This window comes from Microcebus murinus, chromosome 4 (assembly GCF_040939455.1).
Source record: "Microcebus murinus isolate Inina chromosome 4, M.murinus_Inina_mat1.0, whole genome shotgun sequence".
Lineage (NCBI taxonomy): Eukaryota > Metazoa > Chordata > Mammalia > Primates > Cheirogaleidae > Microcebus > Microcebus murinus.
Window position 1 is genome coordinate 85,881,440 of NC_134107.1, and position 20,394 is coordinate 85,901,833.

Genomic DNA, 20,394 nt, shown 5'->3' on the forward strand with positions numbered 1-20,394 from the left:
TGGAAGCATACCCAGGTTAAAAACTGTTCTTTCACTGCTTAGATGTGTATACTTACATTAGTTGCATAAATTCACCAAATTTTGTCTATAAAAAGAAAAAGAAAGAACAAGGAGAAATAATACCTACCCGTAAGAATGTCATGAAGTTTAACGAGATAAGGAATATAAAATGACTATTGCAGAGCCTGACACACTGTAGGTACATAATAATTGATAATATTTTTCCCTTCTCTTCCCCAACTAACCACCGGGATGGCTTCCTTTCATGCTTAAGACATGGCATTAGAGCATTTGGATATATGCCCTTGGTCTAAAGCACAGAGCAGGCAGTCTCATTTAAAGGTGTATAAGCTGTGAATTCCAAACAAGTTGAATGTAAATTAACTTTGGTGACTTGTGTCATCTTAAATACAACGAGGCATTATTCATTCAGTAGATTAATTAAGCCAAATATCTTCACGAATCTCATATACCTTACACACATGTCCTCTTCTTTGCCTCTGTTCACTCAGTTGTTCATTCAGCAAATATTTATTGGCCTCCAACCATGTGCGAAGTGTTATGTCAGATGCTGGGAAAAAAAAAATGATGATTAAAGCAGCCACAGTCTTTGCTACCACAGTTATGTGGAATGGTACAGACATTAAACAAATGTCACAAAATTCTTTGTCCAAAATAAGTGATGATACTTCAGTTATTTAGGAAGTGTAATATTCATGAGAATAGTTATTTCTAAAACTCATTCAAATATCTTCCCAAATATTATCTCCTTCCATTTTTAATTGATGTTATCCACTTCCAAAATACATTTAGATGCTTTTCAGGAAGGCAGCTGTCTCTGCCAATGAAGGAAAGCTTTCAACATATTATCTAGACCCTTGAAAAAATGTTTCTCCAGCATATAAAAGGATCTTATGTAATTATGAGACTCTGTTATATAGTGTAAAATATAGATGATGAATCAAATGTTTCCATTAAAGAGCTGTTTAAAGGGTAAAAATATATTCCAAATCCTTGAATGCCAAACAGTTAATCACTTGGTGCTTCTTTCCCTGTACTTTGTTTCTTCATGATTGCAAGTTGAGAAGTAAAGAAGCAAACACACCTGTTTTGATTTAGGTGCTTTTTAGAAATTGGTTTTTTCCTCTCCTCTCACCTTCCTTCCTTCCAATGGCTCACTAGTTGGAGCCCTTATGGTTATAGATTAGTAGTAGAAAAGAATGATGTGATCTCTGCAACGCCCAAATTACTGCCAAGGAAGTCATCTTTACCCTGAATGGAATCTTGAGCCTCGTGCTGAGTATTGCAAAGAGCCTTGTGCTTATTCCTTTATACGCCTTGGAAAAGCAAAGGGAGCCATGTGTTTCCATTATGATGGCCTGACTCCGGAAAGAAATGTGCAAACAAGCCTGTATATTTTTACTGAGCTCTCAATTAGTCTAATTTAGAATTGAAATGTGCTTTCTAGCTGAGATGTCATAAAACTGAAGGGAACCATGTGCAGGGCTGTACAAGTGCAGCCCATGATTGCATCTCATTGTGATCTTTGGTGGTGGTGTCCAGAAGCAGCTTCGGAGAAGACATCTGAAACCCTGAAAGCACTTAATTGGGATATAATTAAAGTGAAATATTTTTGTGTAATTTGCATTTCAACTTGTCATTTATGGTGATTAGCTTCAGTAGCTTTATGTACTGTAGCTAACCACCGTCTAGAATTCTAAGAAAATTAGCGTTTACATATTAATAACCTATGATAATGTCTTAAGGGCATAAATTAATGAATTCTGGGCCCAGCATGCTCTATCCACCATCTGATTGAGCCTTTTCAAATCTGAACATAAGGAGCTTATCATTTTAACATCAAATAATCAAAGAAAGAAGGAAGATGCTTAACCAATACTGCCTGCCTTTGTAAAGTTTTCAAATGAACTGTTAAGTGTTTTAAGAAAAATTATTTGTAAAATCCAGATGGGTAACAAGATTTATTTTAAAAGAAAGATAAATATCAGGATTCTTAATATTAACAGGTAAGAATTATGTAAATATAGAATAGAAAACAGTAATGAGAGCAGTCCAGGACCAGGGACTGTGCAGTGGGAGATGGGGGCTAATTTATAGAACTTCACACTCAACTCCAGTCTCTCTATGCTGCTGGATGCACTGACAGCCCCAACACATTCTAGATAGTGAAAATTAAATGTGTGACAATGACAATATAACATCACCTGATAAAAATATAAAATATGGAGACATGTTTTTATCAATTGTGAAGGAGAAGAGTATCTCATTATCTCAGTTTAAACTGTTAAACAATTCATACATAGCTATGATTATAATTGCTTTCCTCACAAGGAACCATTAAATTTCTGTGTCCTAATAGCTGCCAGTTTTCAGAAACTGAGCTTTAATTAAAAACCAGTGGTGAGTTAATGCGTGGTTGAAAGGGGAGGGAGAACACACGTAGAGACCAAGTGTAAATGGCAGGGACTCACTATAGAAAAGGAAATTTCCAATCGGCAGAATCAATTCAGCGACCTGAAAGTAGACTTTTGTGGCATTGGGCCAGTCGTTCTACACCTTCTTAGTCTCTCTTCCTTCCTTATGTCTTTTTCCAGAAACCATGATTTCAGCAAATACTAATTGAGCACTTTCTCAAGTAACAAGACAGTTAAGATACCTCTTTCTTGTGGAGCTTGTGTTATCCTAGAGCAAAGACAAAAGAGAGATAAATAAGCAATCAAATAAATCAGATAATCTCAAGTAGTGATAAGAGCTACAAAGAAAATAAAACAAGGCCATGTGATAGAGAGTTACTGGAGCTATGGAAGCCTTATTACATAGAAGAGTCAGGAACAGTCTGAAGAGGTGATGTGTGTGTTGAGAAAGAATGGGGAAAGTCCAGCCATGGGAAAGTCAGGGAAGAGCAGCTAGTGCAGAGGCCGTGAAGTAGGAGGAGAAGGGAAGTTTAAATAATAGAAAAAGGGAGCGTGTGGCTGAGTTTAGTGAGTGAGGAGTATAATGGTGGATGAGTTTAGTAAAAGCAAAGTCATCGCAGCTTTTCAGATCACATGGATATTATCCTAAATAAGGTGAAAAGCCACTGGAATTTTAAATAGAGAAAAGAAGCAGTCTTATTTATATTCTCTGCTCAGTAGAGAGTAATTAGGGAGGAAGAAAACTAGAAATAGGAAAAATGGGAGACATTTGTAGCCAACTGGGTAAGAAAATAGCACAGTGGAGACATAGACGAGTGAATGGATTTAGATATGTTTTGATGTTTTGGAAGTAAAGTCATCAAGATTTGCTCATGACTTAGATGTGGAAAGAGACGGGAGATAAGAATTAAGAATATCTTCGTAAATGGCCACGCATCCTATTGGGATAAGAGAAAACAGAAAATGTTTTGGGGGAATAAATGAAGCATTCTGTTTTGGCCAAGCTAGATTTTAGGTGTCAAATAATATTGTATTATATACTGAAAATTTGCTAAGAGTAAACTTTAGGTATTTTTACCACATACAAAAAAAATCATTTGCTTTGCTTGTTTTGTTATTCATTCAATATGGTTTTATAGGACATTTACCATATACCAATTATTATGTGACATGTTGTTTTGGATATAGCTGTGGATAAAATAGGCCTGATCCCTCATCATAATGGAGTCTATAAGCTACTTCGTGTGTTCTTGATCAGTTTCCTCTCTTGCCCTGTGCACATATTTGAAACGTGTACTACTTTCAAACACCCTTATCAAATCTCGCTGCTACAACCTTGTCTTGCAAATTAGTGCAACTATAAAACTATAAATCTACACACATTTTAGCTAATCTTTTGATTTATGAAATTTATGGAATGAGGTATTTCATCATACCCCTGCACATCCCATTCAAGGTCAATCTTATATCTGCCCTTGACCCTGCGCATTCTGTCTTTCTGGAGCCTCGCTTAATTAGTATCCCTTCTCTTTTCTGTATCCTACCTCCCTTCCTACTGGCTCCAGTCCCTCAACCTGGAAATATGCTCAAATTTCTCCTATCAAAAAAATAAATTATAGGCCAAGCATGGTGGCTCACACCTGTCATTCTACCACTGGGGGAGGCTGAGGTGGGAGGCTCGATTGAGGTCAGGTGTTTGAGACCAGCCAGAGCAAGAGGGAGACCCCCATCTTTACTAAAACTAGAAAAAATTAGTGAGCATAGTGGTGTGCACCTGTAGTCACAGCTACTTAGGAGGCTGAGGCAGGAGGATTGCTTGAGCCCAAAACTTTGAGGTTGCTGTGAGCTATGATGATGCCACTGCACTCTAAGAGACAGAACAGAGACTCTCTCTCTCTCTCTCTCTCTGCCTCTCTCTGTCTCTCTCTCTCTCTGTCTCTGTCTCTCTCTCTCTCTCTCTCTATATATATATATATGCACACATATACATATATGACCTATCTTTATACTATGTAAAGTCATAATCCTTTGAAGATAAATTTAGCATTACATCATTACTGAAGCCTACCTTTTATTGGTATCTACTCCAGTTGTTACCGGGATGGCAAACCTGAAATACATATTATAAGAATTCATTTTACTCAAATGGCTAATAATCTCTTAGAAGTCGGTGTGTGCTATGACAAGGTCTCCATATAAGTGTTTGAAAAGTGTGTACCATTTTGATTGCTGTGGTGACAGTTTTTTTGTGTGTTTGTGTACCTAAACCAGGTACACAATAAAATAAAATGACACATAAAATGACTTCAACTTCTCACCACTGTTTTTATTCAAGCAGTTGGCATGCATTCGTTTACCTAACATTTATAGATAACATTTGTCCCTGAGGTACTTTAAATGTGATGTTAAGCAAAAATAGAGAAATGCAGGCACTGAAATCCCATGGCATTTCTCTATTTCAAGGAGGTCATCTAGATGACTCAGCATATGCATACGCTACTTTTAAATAACCATTAAAATGTTAACAGCAACTTTATAAAGTCTCACAGACAACTCATGGGCCTCTAAAAATAAATCTTCAAATGCAAATTTGCAAAATCTTTCTCTATATATTTGATAATTTTGAGCATTCATTCCTTGAAAAATTATACTTCTTGGATTTCATCTGCCAGGTCTCCTACTCGACTGATGTCTGCTATAATTTTGAAATGGTTTGTTTCCCACAGTTCTATCCTCATACCAGAGTTGCACTGTATATTCGTCTTGAAGAGTCTCATATTGACTTTCAAAGCCACTTCCTTCAAAATCAACACATTTAACCCACTCCTTCTTGCTCCACTTCATATCCTTATGTGCAAGTACCTGCTAGACACCTGACACCTCAAATTCAACACGTCCAACCGGAATCCATTGTTTTCTATGTAAAACTCCAGTTTTCCTACAGTATCTAAGAAAAAGCTTTATGACCTATCTAGGCTATCACCTAAGGTGATGCCACAGCTATCCACTCATTCAACCAAGATAGAAACAAAAAGGCATCTTTCAGTCCTCCCTCTTCTTCATCCTCCCTCTTCTTCATTCTCCTCATTCAATCATTTATTAGATTTTGCCTATTTAACTCTTAAATATTTTCCAAATATGACCTCTAAATTCTATGCTGACTACATCTGCTTACATCTCTCATTATCTCTACATTATCTCATTATACATTATCTCATTATACATATATCTCTACATTATCTCATTATCTCTATATCTCTCATTATCTCTACATCTCTCATTATCTCTTTCTTGGCCTACTATAATATCCCACTCATTGGATATGTCTTTACTCACTATTCTTCAACATAATCTCTATGGCCAGGTGTCATTTCCTCTAGCCAGCCTTCTCTACATCCTCTGGTAAGCACATGTCTGTGCTTCCTAATTCCCTCTGTCTTTCCCTTATTGTATTCACCATCTTGAAGCATCAGTTTATATCTGTATCTTGTCCACTAGACTGTGAAACACATCTCAGTGGGAATACTATATTAAATTTCACTTTATTCAAAGTATTTAGGACAGTGACTGAAGTAAGCTACCCAACACATAAGCATTTGTTGAATAAAAGCATTAGTGGCAGTGTTAAATCCACCTATTTTTTTGTAATGCATTGTTTCAACTTGGATTTGGATAGAAGGAAAATATACTAACATACTTTTTATATACTACCTTAAAAAGTTTGCCCCAAACCCAGAAACAGCAATGTTTAAGTTGAAAAATTAATAAATTAGTTATCCAAGCTCAAATATCTAAAGGCCTTTGCAGTCAACATAAACATCAGAAGTGATATAGTAGCAGTAATAGGGAGTGGTGGGGCTTTCAGATTACTGAGAAGTACAAACCTCACCTCAAAGCATTCATACTCAATTGAAAAGAAAATGTGACAAATAAAGCTCATCTTCTCCAGATACAGGGCTTCCAGTTGGTGATCCCTGCTGCACATATACTATAGGAACTTATAACTTCTGTTATCTTAGCTCAGAAAATGGTAACATTTAGACAAACACACCATATGCATCATATACAAACAGTATAATGTAAAAGACAATTAGAAGAGTTTTAGTAGCTTTTTCTTATCTTTTATGACTCTCTTTCCATTATTCAAGCCCAAAGTGATCACATGCCATCTTACACTGTTAATTCTGGGTCTGTTTTCTGATAGTAATTCTAGCTGTTATCCAATCCATCATAGTGGCACATTTTCCAGTTGTAAATTCCAATCATGTTTCTGTTGCTATGGATACAGTAACTTTCAAAAAGCAAGTAAGTTACTAGGCCTTTTAATTCAAGAAAAACTTTTTGAAAATATTCTGTACACTAATCTAGCTGACTAAACAGGAAGTACATAGAGGTTCCAAAGAGAAAAATTAAAAATGTTAGATAAATTTCTGTAACCTCTCTTTTCTTGTGCTAAGTAATAACTAAAATTTTATTTTTTTATAAAATGTGAATAATAGTTAAAATAAAATAATAGTAATAAAAAGGTTATATGTGTAAAAGTTCTTTGTAAAATGTAAACATCTATATAAATGGATATGTAGTCATTACTTTTATTTAATTGCAATCCTTATTTGAAGAGTTACATACATTAATTTGAACATATGATGTATTGATTCAATGGTTCCCAGTGAGCCATTTTCTCAGGTTTCTTAAATGGGCAGGTAGGGATTAAAATATAATATAATTTGGAAAGTATTTGTAGTTTTCATAATATGAATATATACTAATCCTATTGGAATATAAAAACTTATACTAGCAGTAAACTTTTTTGCCTTTTAAATGTTTTTAATAATTTTTATTTCAAAATATTATGAATTACAACTGTTCTTGTTGCATGGATGAATTGTATAATGCTAAAGTCAGGGTTTTTGATGTACCTATCACCAGAATACTGTTCGTTGTACCAGATAGGTAAGGTTTTATCCATTATTTCCTCCTAGCCTCCTCTTCTTAGTTCCCGATGTCTTTTACAATACTTTATAACCATGTGTACCTGTCATTTAGCTCCCACTTATTAGTGAGAATATATGATGTTTGTTTTCCCATTCCTGAGATACTTCACTTTGGATAATGTTCTCTAGCTCCATCCATATTGCTGCAAATGAGAAGAGTTCATTCTTTTTTATGGCTGAGTAGTATTCCATGGTGTGTGTGTGTGTGTGTGTGTGTGTGTGTGTGTGTGTGTGTGTTTATACACCAAATTTTCTTTATCCACTCATCAATTGATGGGCACATAGGTTGATTACATATCTTTTAAATTGTGAATTGTGCTGTGGTAAACATTTGGGTACAGGTGTTTTTTGATATAATGACTTCTTTTCCTTTGGGTAGGTACCCAGTAGTGGGATTGTTGGATCAAATTACAGGTCTACTTTTAGTCCCTTGAGAAATCTCCACATTGTTTTCCATAGAGGCTATACTAAGTTATAGTTCCACCAACAATGCATAGGCATTTCCTTTTTGCCCATCCATGCCAATCTTTATTGTTTTTTGATTTTTTAACAAAGGCCATTGATAGGGGTAAGGTGGTATCACATTATGATTTTAATTTGCATTTCTCTGACAATTAGTGATGTTGAGCATTTTTTCATATGTCCGTTAGCCATTTGTCTATCTTCTTTTGAAAAAAAAAACTTTGTTGATGGCTTTGCCCACTTTTTAATGGAGTTGTTTGGTTTTTTCTTGCTGATTTATTTGAGTATTTATACATTCTATATATTAGTCCTTTGTCAGATATATAATCTGTACATAGTTTCTACCATTCTGTAGGTTGTCTACTTACTCCATTGCTTCTTTGCTGTGCAGAAAGATTTTAATTTAATTAAGTCCCATTTATTTATTTTTGTTGTTGCTATCTTTGTCTTTGGGGTCTTAGTCATGAACTCTTGGCCTAGGCCAATGTCTAGAAGAGATTTTTCTGTGAATTCTTCCAGAATTTTTATGGTTTCAGGTCTTTCATTCAGGTTTTTAATCCATCTTGAGTCACTTTTTTTGTATAGTGAGAGATAGGGATCCTGTTTCTTTCTTCTGCATATGATAATCCAATTTTCTAAGCACTATTTATTAAATAAAGCATCCTTTCCCCTGTGTATATCTTTGTCTGCTTTGTTGAAAATCAGTTGGATGTAGCTGTGTAGTTGTATTTCTGTGTTTTCCATTCTGTTACACTGGTCTATGTCTCTACCTTTATACCAGTATTGTGCTGTTTTTGTTACTATATATAGCCTTGTAGTATAATCTGAAGACAGATAATGTGATGCCTGCAGATTTGTTCTTTTGCTTAACATTGCTTTGTTATTCAACTCCTTTTGATTCCATATGAACTTAAGATTATTTTTTCTAGAGCTATGAAAACTGACATTGGTGTTTTGATAGGAATTGTATTGAATCTATAAATCACTTTGGGCAGTGTGGACATTTTAACAATCCAATCCATGATTTTTCTAATCCATGAACATGGGATGTTTTTCCCTTTGTTTATATTATCTGTATTTCTTTTATCAGTTTTTCTTTTCTTTTCTTTTTTCTCCAGTTCTCCTTGTAGAGACCTTTCATTTCCTTGGTTAAGTATATTTCTAGGTATTGTATTTTCTTAGAAGCTATTGTAAATGTTATTGAGTTCTCCATATAACTTTCTGCTTCACTGTTATTAATATGTAGAAATACTACTTGTTTGCACACTTTGATTTTGTAACCTGAGACTCTGTCAAATTTATTTATCAATTCTAGGAGTCTTGTGGTGGAGTCTTTAGGGTTTTCAAGATACAAGATCAAATCATCAGCAAACGGGGATACTTTGAACTCCTCTTTCCTGATTTGGATGCCCTTTATTTCTTTCTCTTGCCTGATTGCTCTGGTATAGACTTCAAATACTATGTTGAATATAAATGGTGGCTATTTATATTTTTATAGACAAGTAACCATACTTGTCTTGTTCCAGTTCTTAGAGGGATTGCTTTGAAGTTTTCCCCACTTAGTATGATGTTGGCTGTGGGTTTTTAATATATAGTTTTTATTATTTTGAGGTATGTTTCTTCGATGCCTAGTTTGTTAATGGTTTTTATCTGAATGGATGCTGGATTTTATTGAATGCTTTTATCTACACCTATTGAGATGATCATATGGTCTTTATTTTTACTTCTGTTTATGTGGTGAATCACATTTATTCATTTATGTATATTGAACCATTCTTGCATCCTTGGGATGAAACCCGCTTGTTCATGGGGGATTATCTTTTTGATGTGCTGTTGAATTTGGTTTGTTAGCATTTTGTTGAGGATTTTTACATTTATCTTTATAAGGGATATTGGTCTGTAGTTTTCTTTTTTCTTATGTACTTTTCTGGCTTTGGTATCCAGGTGATACTTGCTTCATAGAATGAATTAGGAAGGGTTCCTTCCTTCTTGATATTATGGAACAGTTTTAGTAGAATGGGTGTCAGTTATTCTTTGTAGTTCTGATAGAATTGGACTGCGAATCCATCAGGGTCAGGGCTCTTTTCTGTTGGGTGATTTGTTTTTTACTGTTTCAATCTCACTACTCCTTATTTGTCTGTTCAGGATTCCTATTTCTTCCTGATTCAGCCTTGGGAGGTTATGTGTTTCCACTCTTCCTTAAAAGTATTGTTGTGATTTATTTATTCACTTGTTCATTCAGAAAATAGATCTTTCAGAAATATGAGATGACTAAGATTCTCAAGAAACTTATGGCTATTGCTAGAGATGGAAAATATCAGAAATAGTTATAATATATGCTGCTAAAGAAATTTAGTTTTTTAGAAATTCACAGAAGTACTATCATGAAAAGAGGAAAGGTCATTAATTCAGTTTAAGAGATTGGGGAAAGTTTGTTGAAAATGAAATTTCTGAATTATTAAGATTGATAATTCATAGAAAGGGCAAAGTATTTTAGGGACTCTGCCAAACATACAGTTGGCTAAAACTCCAATCTTAGACCAAAGAAACATCTTAGAAACATAGGCAGCAAAGACTTCCAGTTCCAGAAATTATAGATTCTGTTACATAAGTATACTTATTAAGAATAATTAGAAGCATTAGGTTTTTTAAAAAATGAAATTTTTTTCAGAGGCGTGGTGAGTTTACAGGAAAGTAAAGAAAATATCCAAGAGACAGAACTAAGAAACTTTTGAACATTTGAACAACAGGACTAGATAGCATAGCTTTCCCACGTACTGTATACATAGATTTTTCTTGTTAGTTATTGTTACACAACAAACCATCTCAAACTTAGTGGCTTAAAATGACATTAGTGATTTCCTTTGCTGATTACTTTACATTTGGGACAAGCCTTTATCTCTACTTCATACAGCATCAGCTGGAGCAGTTTAACTGAGGGCTGAAGTATGCATTCTAAGATTATTGATTCATATTGCTGTTAAGACTATTATGATTGTCAGCTTGGACCTTAGCTGTGGCTGAGGAACAGGTGTCTTGATTCCTTTCTACATGGGCCTCTTCATATCCCCTGGGCTTCCTCACAGCATGGTGGCTAGGTAAAGAGGTTGTGTATAGCCTCAGAAGTCACAGAAGTCATAGACTCAGAAGTCACATAAAATCACTTCTGTCATACTTTAATAGGCAAGATTAAGTCACAAAAACCAGCCCATGTTCAAGTGAGAGGATAGACTCCAATTCTCAATGGAAAAGTAACAAAGTTCTAGAATATAATGTGAAACAGAAAATATTGTTGAAGCCATATTTGGAAAACTCACTGAGGCACAGAACTGGCAAAAGACAATCAGATACATGGATCTTGAGTTTAAGAGAAAGATTTGAAGTGAATGGTACAGTTTGGGGAAATAATGGGTACATAGATGATAATTAAAGCCACGGAATTGGATGAGTTCACCTAGGAAAAGTATTTAGAGTGAATAGGTGAGTAGAGAGAGAGAAGAATTTTTAAGGTGCACTAACTTTAAAGAAGTGTTCAAAGACACTAAGAAATGCCCAGAGATCAAAGAAAGAACATAGTTGTGGTGTGGGAATAGGAATGCAAAGCAAGGAAGCATTTTTTTTTAAAGTGTCAATCATACCAAAAGATTCTAGTAAAATAGGAACTAAACTCTAAGATTTAGGATGTGGTTAGCCATTAGCAAATTTGAAGAGAGTGGTTTTGATGTCTGGGAAGTATAGGAGCCAGATGAGTTGAAAAGAGTGTGAGTAGAAAATTCCCTCAGTAAAGGTGAAAGGATAGAGAGACATAGGAAACATGAGGCCAGGACAGTTGTTTGCTTTATAAAATGAAAGAGTTGAGTTTGTTTAAAAGGGCTTCTAACAGGAAGCCCGTAAGAAGAAGAAAATCAAAGATATGGGAGGAGAAGGGCCATAGATGGAAGAGTGACCAGGCTCTTGTGGTAATGTAAAATTCAGTGTATCTCTTGAATTTATTTCGCACAACTTGAGAAACACTAAGCTAAGACCATGTCCTTTGATTTGTATGTGACATAGGGCTACAAATCATCACAAATTATTTAATAATGTGGTATACTGTGGCATCTGGAATGAAACTGGGTGATTTTTAATGAGAAGACATATTTAATTAAATGCCATCATCAGGTAAAAGATGAACAGATTAGTACCATGTGTTTACAGTATATGTTTACGTACATAATACATGATCCAAGTGATCTCATTAGTGAAGCAGAATATAGAATATGCACTGAAAATTATGACTAGATTTTTTCATTGAAAGTCTTCTTCTGATTAGTGTTTGTATCCAAAAATATATATCAGTATAATATTATTTCATCTATTTACCGATTAAGCATTAATCTTTGTTTAATTTATGTTGACATTTTATAAGAACATTAACATTCAGTTTTTCCCTTTTATGTATTCTGAACACATTCATATTCAGCTTAGTTTACTCTCATTAATTTATGCTTGCATTTATATGGTCTAAGAAGTTCCATTGTTTGAATAATTATTTGTATACTAAGCAATAATAGATGTCATAAAATACAAAGCAAAATTTTGATTTAAGAGTGCTTCCAAAGCTAGATTATTGTGCTAAATATTGAAGTAATTATATTTTAAAATTTGAATCTATTGAACCAAATAAAATATTGTCCTAGGTATCACAGAAAAATGATAATGTTGAAAATTTGACTGACAATCTATCCTCATGCACAGAAAACTCAATAACTCTTACCTACCTAGACTATGATCTAGATTAAATAGAAAAGAAAATGTTCACAATAATAATACCACAACTATGAGTCTGCAAAGAGAAAGTGAAATGTGAGTGACAGAATACATCCAGAAGCGAAGTTATTAGTCTGAGACTTGCTATAGTTTCAAAATAAGTACATAAGAATAGAGGCAGAATGACAGACAGCTATGAAAAAGAGAGAAGGAATAGATATATATGATGATGAAAATGAATGAAGGCAGATAGGAGATGATTAAATATCAGAAAATATTGTTTACTGAGTCCCAGTAGAATAAATTAAATATGTTATTAATAAATAACATAGTGAGCACCAGAAAGGTAAAAAGTCATAATGATTACATTGAACAAAAAACAGTATAATAGGAATAAATAGTAGAGGAACTTTGTATATTAGTTGTTTTTGAATTTTAGTATTGTAATATTTTTTGCACATGAAATTTCATACATGCAATCACTCGATATTTGAAATAGATGAAAGCAGAAGTGCTCTTGGATTTTTTTTTTTTTTGGTAGAGGAGAGGGGTATTAGGAGCAGAGGTCCAGCATTGTCCACTCAATGCTATCTCACCAAAGGTTCTTATGCAAAGCTACATAAATCCTCCTAGCAAATTTATGGGTTCCTAAAAAAAGTAAGTCGCATGAGTAAGTTAAGGTACACAACTTGCAAAGCATCTTTACTTACATTTTCATGAACAAGTATTAAAATTTGTGCGTAGTTTCAGCATCAAACTGAAACCCAGGATCTTAGATTTAAATTCTAAAACTATTCAACTTTTATTTTTTTTCAGTAGAGTAAAATAAAGATTGAGAATTGGCCCTCGATTGGCATGAAAATTAGGAAAACAAAAAAATATTAAAACACAAAACAGCCAAGTAATGCCAGGTTATGTTTTAAATATGTAGGAGTTAAATACATTCATCCAAAGTCTTGGTGGAACATTTACGAGGATAGGGTCTGATTTCTAGTCCAAACTTGGGTGACTTTTTCTAATTTATGTTTCGAGGACACACACCTGTAATAGGGGACACTCTGTTCTTGTTTATACCATAAAGCAAATCTGTTTGAATTCCAAATTCTTACAGTTTTTCATGTATGGCTAAAAATCCTATTTCTCTTTGGCTAGTTTAAGAAGTGTTTAAGGCTATACAATTTTTATGTTTTCTGATTTTAGCTACTAATTTCATTGCTAAATTCTTTAAGAAGTCTAGAGTATTGGGTAATTCACAAGTATTTAACTTAGGAGTAGTTCATTGTGATATAAAGAAATTAGATTTTATTTTGTTAAAGTATTAATAGGCTCTTGAAAAAATTATCTTAGTAACATTTGTATCTCTATTCCACAGTAACTGGGTTTTAAAAAATTGTGAAGCATAATAAGATCATTCAAAAAGCCCTGGAACTGTTTCTTTTGTTCTTATTTATTGTGCCTCTTGATGTTGAAGATAGATTCTAAACAAGGAAATTCTAACAGAAAAGAATAAAAATTAACTGAAAATGAATGCTGTTGGTCATCTTTAGATGATGTTTTCTAAGTGATGTCATATGAAAAATGAGAGCCCAACCAACAAATCAGAGCCTATATTCAAATGGGCAAGACTAGGATAGAGTTGACGCTAAGATATAGGGAGAAAACTGCAAAATTTGCAAATAAATTAAAATCCTTGTATTTTTACTTAGCCAGTTATATTAACCAAGTTATCAAAATATGATTGGAAATGAATTTTGAGAACAATCTTTTTCTCTTTATGATGTTGTTTCATCATCTTTGTAGCAACTAGGAGCAAGACAAGGTGGGTTGTGCACCTGTTTCCCTGAGGTCCTCATACCTCAGGTGGTTTTGGTTCTGTTGGGTTTTGGAAGTGCTTTATCCTAGCTTTATGGCCTCCCTAGAAGCTATGCAGCTGGCCCCAATTCACTAAGGTTCTCAGATACCCCAAGAATGACTTTCCAGACAGCCTAACTTCTGTTTTCAAACATGATTCAAGGGAACTCTAAGATTTTGATTAAAAATGAAACTGCCACTGCACATACACAAAGGTAAAAATTTAAGCTCAGTAAAAACTGTAATCCAATTCAAGAATAGAAAAGATATACATACAGCTTAGGCAGGAGGGCATACCAAGGTAATTTAAATGTTCCTTCAATTAATATTCAAAAATTTCAAAAGTATATTATTATATTTTTTCATATAAGGAAAAAATACAGAAAAAAATTAGATTTATCACACCTAAAAGTCTCCAGCTTAGGATTTGCCACATTATCATGGAAGGCCATACATTACTTTATTTTAGTCAAATTTCCCTTTAATTCAAATTGGCTCCTTGATATAGGACTTCAATTCATATCAGCTTCATTTTACATAAGGCTTTGGGTACAAGCCCCAGAATTCATTAATTGATTGTAAAACTAGTTGCCTACCACTTTTACTGTTTATCTTACATTCTTAACATATCAATGATTCAGTGATTCTTATCTTTTAATTTCATATAATGTAGACTATACAGTCAAGTAGTTGAGTGTGCTAATAGTTTGTGGGATTTTTTTTTCTCTCTCTCTCTCTTCTTTCAGTCTGTTCCCAGTATTCTAGAGGAGTATTTGCCATTTTTGGACTCTATGATAAGAGGTCAGTACATACCTTGACCTCATTCTGCAGCGCCTTACATATCTCCCTCATCACACCAAGTTTCCCTACTGAGGGGGAGAGCCAGTTTGTGCTGCAACTAAGGCCTTCGCTACGAGGAGCTCTGTTGAGTCTGCTAGATCACTATGAATGGAACTGTTTCGTCTTCCTGTACGACACAGACAGAGGTAAGTTTGGATTCTTCATCTACATCAGTAATTTCTGAAAACTCTCATTTTCAATGTGAAATGACCTTCTATAACTTGTGTGATTTAGCAAAATATTTTGTTCTCTAACATTGCTAAAATCACAAAATGGTTAATGTGTATTATCCTGTATTTTTATCTTGACTCCAGGAAAAAAAAAAAAAAAAACTTCTAATGAAACAAACTTCAAGTTCATAAGGTTACTCATGAGCAAACCTTCCATGCTGTGTGACTTCATTGAATTTGAGATAACTACGTGGATAAATAAAAACAAGCCAAAATGCTCTTCCTAATCTCATACAACAATTAACACAAAATATTCCTCTGGCTTCTTGTCACCAAAATATGTGGGGTTTTCTCCCTATACACCCACCAAGCAATATCCAGCAGATTTTCCAGAGAACACCAGCTGGGTGTCCTCTAATTCAACTTAATTCTGACACTAGCTAGCTGAAGTTAGCATCAGGTACCACAGGTTAAGAGCTCAGTCCCTTTTCCATAAGGATTAAGAATTGTAAGAAGACAACAAGTTAGAATAAAGGTTGAAACAGGCAACATTTTAATAACATCCTTGAATAGAATTCTATCTATGAAATAAATAAGGATAATAAATATCCTCATTTCCCACATAGAAAACAATAAACAGGCAAAATAAACCTTTTGAAGGTTCAATCTACCTTCAAAAGTCCACAATAAAATTTCCTGTACTCAGAGATGAAAACCCATTAAATGAATTCATCTTTATTGCTAAAATTTACATACGTAATTAGATGGAAACAGTATGTCATTTAAGATGTCACATCAAAGGGGTTCCTAGTATACCACTTCTATTGGTCTTACTGAGCAACAGGCTCACTTCCAAACACACATAAAAACTGATACTATGGTACTAGCTTTTGAGACAGCAAAGGCTTTATTGAGATGCTAGCCAGCAAGGAGATAGGAGGTGTGGCTCATATCTGTCTCCCTGATTTGGGGTATGGGGCAAGTTTTAAGGGGTTGGAAAACAAAGGAAAACATTAGGAATGTTGGCTTGGGAGGGTCTGATTAGAGGGCTTCAAATTTGACCATTTACAGTAAGGTAAGTTGAGGTGGACTTTAACACCCGATTTTCCTGGCCAACAGACCCCTCACTTCTGAAAGGGCACCAGCATTCAGGTTCTGGTCATGTCCTGGTCTTCTTGGTTCCACGGGGAGGAAACATCAGTTCTGGATGTTGTTAGAGGTCAAAGCTTTCTCTATTGAGCATGCCCAGGCTACGTGACTTGCTGTTTTGGCTCTGTTATACCTACAAAGTGACTCAACATCCTGTTAACAGAGTAGGGCTGGTATGGGGTGGTGCTAAGCTTACACTGGCATTGCTGGTAAATTTTCCTTTAGGAAAAAATCTCAGAAAATTTAAAATCATCAGTGTATTTTCTGTAAGGTTGTGACATATTCTAATGAATATTTGGAAATATGGAAACCCACTCATATCATATACTATAATTTTCCATTATTTAGCAATCTAAGGCATCTAAGGGAATGAATTATTAATTAGAGAAATTATCACTGTGTTCATTTCTCACTGTTGGAAAAATCCTTAAGCAAGAGGATACTGAACATTGAATCATAATGTAAAAAAATATATACTGGGGCATAGATGATATGTTTCTGCTTGTAGTTCATTATGGCATAACTCAGTGCTCCACATTGGGCAGAATGATGTTTATCTGATAACAGATATCTTGATTTCACAGAAATACCAGTAGGACCTGCATCTCATTTTTTTCCCCTTCCCTGTATAAATCAATATCCAATTAATACAACTTGCTACCTGGAATTTCTTAGTTCTCTTCAATTGTTGCTTCAGAATGAATAGCTAGTCCTTTGTATTGTCTCCTATTGTAATTACCCAACCCAACTTCAAAACAGACATCTTTATTGCAAGCAGTAATTGCCTGAATAAAAACTCAACATGTCTGGGTTCTGGTCATGTCCTGATCTTCTTGGTTCCACATGGAGGAAACATCAGTATCAGGTGTTGTTAGAGGTCAAAGCTTTCCCTGTTGAACATGCTCAACAGCATTTCTTGATGTTCAGATGGCTTACCTTACAATGATACCATCATGTTTCTCAACATTCTGGGTTTTGATCAAATACTCTCAAAGCGGAAGAATGATACTTTTTAATCCTTAGAAACAGTTGTACTCATTTTACAAGTTTAGGATCATAAGCCAAATTTATTTCCTCTTAGATACTGTGTTTATAATTGTGTATCACTCTCCCCACCAACTGAGGTGTAAACCTCAGTTATGAACATGTGATTAACTTGTATCATAAATTAAGTTGGCTGAGAGTAATTCACGTTTTCACATCATAAACAAAAAGAATACTTTAAATTATAATGCATATCAACATTAAAATCAGAATATTTTTAAAATGTACAAAAAGTGTAAAGAAATAAGATACTATGGTATATTTTTGTATCTGTAATACCCAACTCCTATCATAAACTGATTATCTGAACATTTTTCCTGTTGTAAGTAACTGTCCTAATGTGACCCTGAATGTCTTCACAAATTTGAGTGGAACATTACTTTCTGATGCATCACAAATCTTTATTTTTGGAATAAAACATTTCATTGGACCACTTGATCATTTCTGCAAACTTAATCCCTGTTCTGCCAAATTCTCTCTCAAAATACAATACAAATACTCTGTCACACCTTAAAGTGATGTTTTATATTGAATTATGGCAATTAAAGAAATGATACTTATTTACTCTGATAGCCTATGTTCTAATCCTGATCTGTTATTAATTGGCTGTATAAACTTGCCTATACCAGTGCTTTTGCCAACATCTGTTAAAAAAAAAAAAAAGGTGATTAACTGCTTTATCTTCAAGGTCCATTCAAATTATCTTTAAGATTTCATTTCATTTTTAAATTTAAATATTATATTCCTCACCTGGAAATGGTGAAAGAGAAAGACAGCTCATAGTGTAAGTGATCTCTTTATCTGCAGGCAAACCCTGCTTCTGTTCGGTTGACTACCTCTCAAAGAAGAAAAAAAAGCATTCATTTATTTATCCATTAAATTTATCTATTTAGCATTCAAAACATATTTGTTTTTCTACTTGTCTGTATCAGACACCTTGATAGGTACTAAGAATTCAATGATGAGCAAGACATTACTGGAAATCAACTAACTCACTTGCTATGACTTCATTAGGAAATAGTACACAACATTCTACTTGAAACCAACATTCTACTTGGCCGTGATATATAGCTTGATATTTTAAAACTTTAATTTGGAACACAACTGTTTTCCAAAATGGTCGTTGCCTTTTGGGGATAAATAATTAGAAAGCATCACTTAAATACAAACTTGTATAAAATTTTTGAGTTGATAAATAAACATAGTTCTACTATGCCCACACTGCCCAAGAAACCTTTCTGTGGTGATCGAACTGTTCTATAACCCGAGTTGTCAAATATGGTAATCATTACCACATGAAGCTATTGAAGGTTTGATATGTGACTTATGCAACTGAGGAACTGAATTTTTAATTTTATTTAATTTTAAATAATTTTAATTTAAATAGCTACATTTGGCTACTATATTGGACAACACAGCATATCTAACCCCTGAGCTCATATGAAATAACATTTCACTTTGAGTGAAACTTCCAAATATCTTCTTGACTGCTATTTTACCATATAAGAAAGGAACTTAGTGAACACCTTGTGCATAATGCTTTTGATAATGATTTTCACATTGCATTGTGTATATATTTACATATCTTTTCTTCATTCAGAAATGTGCTACTCCAGTAATTATTATATCTTATTACATTTATACCTTTTTTGTTTAGCATAGTCACCTCTAATAGGCATGCTACGGCTATGAAATGAATTAAAGAATTAGTATAGTGAACTGCTTGACAATAGGTATCAAACAACTTTAGGGCTGTAATAATTAATCATGTAATTCCTTTTTGATTAATGGTGCTATGTTCTCATGGATCAAATAGCTAATAGAGCAGCCAAAATCAAAACCTCACCTGGAGAGGTGTTATTTGAATTAAATTCAATTTTCTTATCATGAAAAATGTTGAGTGAGCCAAAAGATAACATTCTTGGTTTCAAACGAATTACCCTAAATATTTAGAAAATCTTTTAAAAAATAATTTTTTTAATTTTTAAAAAACAATTTTTTCTGGCAATATAAAATTTATTCAAATCTAATTAATATGATATCATTTTTCTTGTGTGGAAAAAGACATTAATTTGAATATATACAATATAAGCAGTGGTTATTTTCCTATTTAAAATAGATTCTTTCAAAGGAATATATTTTGTACCTATGTCTACTGCACAAAATTTTAAATGTCTGTAATGTACTTATAATTGAGAGAGAGATGAAGAGAAACAATCCTAACATTTTTTAATTTCTATTGATCACTGCTGGTATTTCTCAAAACTGCTATGATGGCCAGCAATTTTGATCTCATGTCCAGAGTCTGCAATGGCTGACAATGACCTTGTTTTACGGAATTCTCCTTCTATTTAATGCTTAATGCTCAGCATTTTACTCACATTAGTGCCTTGCAGGTTTATGGCATTATTTTAGGGGCTCCTATATATCTTGTATCCAATATCTTAATAAATTTTATAACATTATGTAAACTGTTCCTAGGTGAGAGATATTTGGCAAGGCATAGAGCAGAAAATTTTCCTTTGGCTTGTCTTGGCTTGTTTCCTTTGGTCTGTTTTGTTTCTTGTTAGCCTTTTTCTTTCTTTCTTTCTTTTTTACAAAAATTTATTCTACACATTGCATAAAATTTTCAGAAGCTCAGGAAATAATGTCCTGTATGGTGTAATATGTACCTGCTGCTATCCTATGCTGAAGCCGGTA

At 33.9% G+C, this 20,394-nt stretch overlaps 1 protein-coding gene across 9 annotated transcripts in view; it reads left to right on the forward strand.

Annotated features, from left to right (window-relative positions):
• GRIA4 (glutamate ionotropic receptor AMPA type subunit 4) overlaps nt 1–20,394 on the forward strand; it is a 357,595-nt gene that overhangs the window by 113,065 nt on the left and 224,136 nt on the right. For all 9 annotated transcript variants that reach the window (XM_076002474.1, XM_012748745.2, XM_012748747.3 and 6 more), the window contains one exon: nt 15,238–15,477. In XM_076002474.1, the coding sequence (XP_075858589.1) occupies nt 15,238–15,477 (240 nt within the window). The remainder of the gene's footprint in view (nt 1–15,237; nt 15,478–20,394) is intronic.